This window comes from Magnolia sinica, chromosome 9, assembly GCF_029962835.1.
Source record: "Magnolia sinica isolate HGM2019 chromosome 9, MsV1, whole genome shotgun sequence".
In the NCBI taxonomy this organism is placed as follows: Eukaryota; Viridiplantae; Streptophyta; class Magnoliopsida; order Magnoliales; family Magnoliaceae; genus Magnolia; species Magnolia sinica.
The window spans coordinates 86,431,251-86,436,315 of NC_080581.1; the positions used below are offsets into that span (position 1 = coordinate 86,431,251).

Sequence of the window (5,065 nt, forward strand, 5' to 3'; positions counted from 1 at the left end):
AACAAATTTAAATACATCTCATTTATTGGCTCATGTCCAACTATCCACTGTAGTAATAGATGTATGGAGTGGATATTACAGTTATCATGGTGGGCCCAAGAAAGCCCTTATTGTAGAGGTTCCCTAATACTCCGTCTCAGAAAGGCTACATGCAAAGAGGAGATGTGCCTGTGAGCTACTTGCATGGCAGAACTAAAATGACAAAAATACTCTAGAAACTTCCCACTTTTGGTTTATTCCCCGTGGGCAATCGCAAGGGAATAAAAAGTGAGATGTTTCTAAGCCACCCTTTTCTCCAAGCGGCCACATGACGCTAGATGACATTCCATATAGTAGACAAATCAAAGTTCTATTATCATTAATGAATGACTTGGGTTCACTTACCATCTGAGTCTTCCCTTAAGGGATAATTCCAGGACATGGTAATCAAAGAGAGATTTCTTTCATTCTTTTGTATCCAGAAATGAGGAATGGAAAGCTTGCTGGGAGGCTTATGCAAAACACAAGGAGCTTCCAAAGCATTACATCAAAAGAAACACTTGTAGAAGTAAAACCAGCATCTACACAAGACATCACAAGCTGTAATCGTATAGCATCCATGAAAAGGAGGCTACAACCAGAGGCGCCTGATGAGAACAACATGGTGTCCATCTACAGGGTTCCAGCTAACATGCGCCAGGTGAACACCAAAGCCTATGATCCCAACATCGTGTCTATTGGCCCTTTCAACCGCGGCCTAGATCGCTTGCGGGGAATGGAAGAGGTCAAATGGAAATTCCTCCGTCGTCTCTTGGATCCGAACCTGGGACACCAAGTGACATTAGAGTCCCTTTTCGACGACATGAAGAGCTTAGAGGATAGGGCAAGGAAGTGCTACTCAGAGACAATCAAGCTTGGCAGTGATGAATTCATCGAGACCATGATCCTCGATGGTTGCTTCATAATTGAGCTCTTCCGCGAATCAATCAAGCCAAAAAACATGAATGAACCTTTCTTCACGATACAACGGATGGTGCATCTTCTCCGGCGTGATTTCATCATGCTTGAAAACCAACTCCCACTATTTGTTCTACGGAAATTGTTTGATCTAACGGCTGTCCCAACAACCTCAAGCACAATGATGTCCCTCCAAGAACTAGCCCTCAATTTCTTTGGTCCCTTAATGAGTAGAGTCCGAAATCCTCCCAACCAGATCAAGGTAAAGGCAGGCCATTGTGGGAACCATTTGCTTGACCTCTTCCATGCAAGTATCCTTCCATCACATCCCATTCATTGTGGACATCAGGGCCACGTATTCCGGTCAGCCACCGAGCTCGAAGAATCTGGAGTGAAGATTGAGGAAGGAAAGCATCATGGGCCATTGGATGTGAGCTTGAAGATCAAAGGAAAAGGTTGGGGCCCATTGGATGGGCTCTTCAGGACTGGGGTCTTGAAGATCCCTCCGCTGAGCATCGAAGATTATACAGGAACCTTGTTCTGTAACCTTGTCGCCTTTGAACAATGCCACCCCCAATGCAGTCCTGATTTTACGACGTACTTGTTCTTCCTTGATGGCCTTATAAATTCAGCGAACGACGTCGAGCTTCTACATTACTCAGGGGTTATCCAACATTCCTTAGGCAGTGATGATGAGGTAGCGCGCCTTGTTAACAGCCTCTGCAAAGAGATTGCCCTCGACATGGATAATTCATATCTATGCATGCAATCTAAGGATCTCTATAATTACTGCAATGATGATTGGGTGCGTTTGCGAGCAACAGTTGTGCATAAGTATTTCAGCAACCCATGGGCAAAATTTACAACTATAGCTACAATTTTGATATTCCTAGTCGCCAACATTAAAAAATTAGGCAACTTTGTTTCTTACATGAGTAGCTTGTCCAAGAACAAGAACATGTAATGGCTACTTCTTTCTTGTGTTTGCCTCTGATATGGTGGCATTTGAAATTAATTGAAGAACATATAGTAAAAATGAAGATTTCTACGAGGTTTTAGTTTTTTTTTTTTTTCAAACTTCATGAATATATTCACCATTTTATATATAATAGGAGTCTTTCTTTAGTTTCCCTATACACATCCGATTTCCTCATTGATATGCTGCTTTCATATATTAAAAGAAAAGGAACATAGAGAGGACCATCAGTGCTCTATATTTCACACGATTCAGAACGACCAAAGATTGTGTAATGGTTATTTGCAACATTTTCGTATACAAAATCCCTCAGGAACAGAGGTACAAGCTGTAAAAAGATTGCAAGTTGAGGGAAGGGGAGATCAAGATATTCCATGATCTTCAGTACTTCTGATTTGATATATGATCTGTCCTTTTCAACAAGCACGACACTGGAAATATCATCAGGGGACCGTCCAGATATTTATAGCAATTTCTTGCCTGATTCTCTCTGGAGTGCTTCGTCCCTGATTCTCCTCTTATGATCATTGGCACGCACAAATCTCACATCCCCATTACATAAGTTGCAAACAACATCAAATATTTTGTAGTTCCTAAGTCAATTGCCAATATTTGCAAACCAAGTTGATTCATACAAACGGATAGATACTACCTATCTTTTTATTCACTTTCAAATAAATTTAAATGATTGATGTCTCTTCAATTTTGACCTGGCTGTTTCTCATATTCGTATAGGGGAATAAATGTTGAGTAAACATCCACATTTGCATTCATAGAAATTTGAAAGAAATTAACATATCTTTTTTTTTTCGTCAAGAGGGGACACGTTGCTATATTTTTGATAAAATGAACAGAGGATGTACAACCATACTTTCAGGTGGGCCCCACAAACCCTGTCTGAAAAAAAAATAAAAACAATGGCATGACCTCCTTATGTGCCGAAGGATATCCCTGCAGCTCTATCCCACTCTGATCGAGGACAGCGCCAGCACCGAAGGAAACCGACCCACGCTCCACAATACTAGCAAAAACAGGGCAGCAGACAGGCCGCAGCTGCAACCAAAAACACCTGATGCAACAAACACATCTGACTGAGCTACGACTGGCCAACACCCAGAATCTCACAAACATCAATTTTATTATTATTATTATTATTTTTTCCCTGCGCTGACCATCATCTTTCCCGACTGCGAGAATTAAGTCTACTCCTTTAGATTGGAGGAACTTGGCATCCGATTCCTCTTCAACTATTTGAACCTTTGTTCAAGAATCAAAGTTCTTGCCTTCCATAAAGCCATGATGGTGTGCTCCCAACTTTCTTTAAAAAAAACACACTTTAATTATACTAAATAGAGAAACCCTTAATTCTAAGACATGTAAATGACAAAATAGTAGATTTAGAATTATGTTAAAGTTGATTAATGCAATTGCATATCGATGAAAATACATGATAATGCATGCAATGCAGAACAAAACACGGCCCCTAGGCCTAGGGCATAGATCTATCATCAATGGATTCATACTCTTTTTTTTTTAGAAGAGAATTTTATCGAAGAAGTGAAAAAGATAAATAAGACATTCGAGCCAACTAAAAAAGTCGGGCCCTTGCCTATCGTATGAGATCATATACAAAGTCCAACCCACAACCAAAGAGAGAAATACTATCAAGACAACGACCTTCAAAACGACAATTAGCCCTCACCCCTTTCAGTTCTTCTTTTCCTTATCATCCCCACTCCTATATTATCCATAGCCAGAGATCCCCAAATGTTCCTCGGAAGATCAGCTCAACTTCTACAGATTCTGTTGGGACAACTCTCGCTTGCCATTTTTGCTAAGCCATCTATTATAGCATTACCCCCCGAAGGGTATGGGAGAAAGAGAGGTTAAGGGAAGCTTTCTTGCTCAGAATGATCCCCACATGATACCAAATATTCCATGGATTATGGGCAAGGAGATTAGCAATTGCACTAATATAAGAGTCGGTCTCTATTAGAATCTTAGATAGCCCCATCTCTTCACAAATTTCTAGACCATCTAGCATTGCTTGAGCTTCAACGATGGTGTTGGATACCTAACCATATCTCCTATGAAAAGAAAAGATAAAGCACCCACGATGATCTCTACAAACACCACATCCTCCACCTTCCCCCGAGTTCCCCTTGAACAAGCCATCAATATTCAATTTCAGCCATCCAAGATCCGGCTTCTTTTAACTGACTATTTGAAATGTGTCTTCTTTCTTCTAAATGTTTGGGCTTAGACCCAAGACTTGTAATGGTATCTTTTCAAACAGAGTCCCTGTCAGGTTTCGATAACCGATTCCCCACTTCTCTAAACCCCTGTCATTAGATTAAGAGAGTTCCACACTATCATGAGATATAGGCTCTGTGCCCTCTCGCGTAGTAAGAGAAAGAGTGCTCTAGGCACTGTGCAAGTCTCTATCTCATATAGTATGGAGGTTCGCATTGCCCACACCCTGAGGGAGGCCAACTCAGTTGCAGACGGCCTGGCTCGATTGGGGAGTGATGGCCAAGTGGACTGGGTTTACCGTTCGTTGGGAGACCTCCCCCTTACCATTTGTGGTATTCTGTTCTTAGACAGAGTCAGGTTGGGCAGCCTACGAGTAGCCTAATCTCTTTTCCGCTTCTTTTTTGATTTCCATACAATAGGTGGGCCCGCAACATTTTCGTTGGCCTTGCCCGAATTTAGCCCTGTATAGTTTTGATGTGCTTCACATCTTTTTGAATACAAGGATTTTTTTATTTTTATTTTTATTTTTTATTTTTTTTTTAAGTCTCTATCTCATATAGAGACATTAGTACGATATAGACTAGAAAAGTGGGGGATCCATGTGTGGTATTGTGCATTCAACGAATAAGATAAGGAGCGTTGGGTTGTGTCATCCATGGAGCAAACATCACAACATAATTAAGAGGATCCTATTTGCATATTCCATAGCAAGTTAGATAATACTAATGGGTTGTCCTAGAGCTTCTAGGACAGTTGATTCCCAGCGTTCGTTGCTACTTGAGGGTGGTCTCCGAACACCATCTCTAGTAGCATTAGCAGATCTTGTAGCTTATTCCAAGTACGCCTATCCTTATTTCATGGTTTCTCTAAGATAGGGCTTTTTCAAGCTTGTTATTTTAG

General features: G+C 41.0%; 1 protein-coding gene across 1 annotated transcript; it reads left to right on the plus strand.

Moving 5' to 3' along the window:
* The first annotated feature begins 417 nt into the window (after nt 1–417).
* Nucleotides 418–1,984, plus strand: LOC131255948 (UPF0481 protein At3g47200-like). The gene has a single exon (XM_058256917.1). It carries the CDS (start codon nt 464–466, stop codon nt 1,898–1,900), a length of 1,437 nt encoding a protein of 478 aa, XP_058112900.1. The 5' UTR covers nt 418–463; the 3' UTR covers nt 1,901–1,984.
* The last annotated feature ends 3,081 nt before the right edge of the window (nt 1,985–5,065 follow it).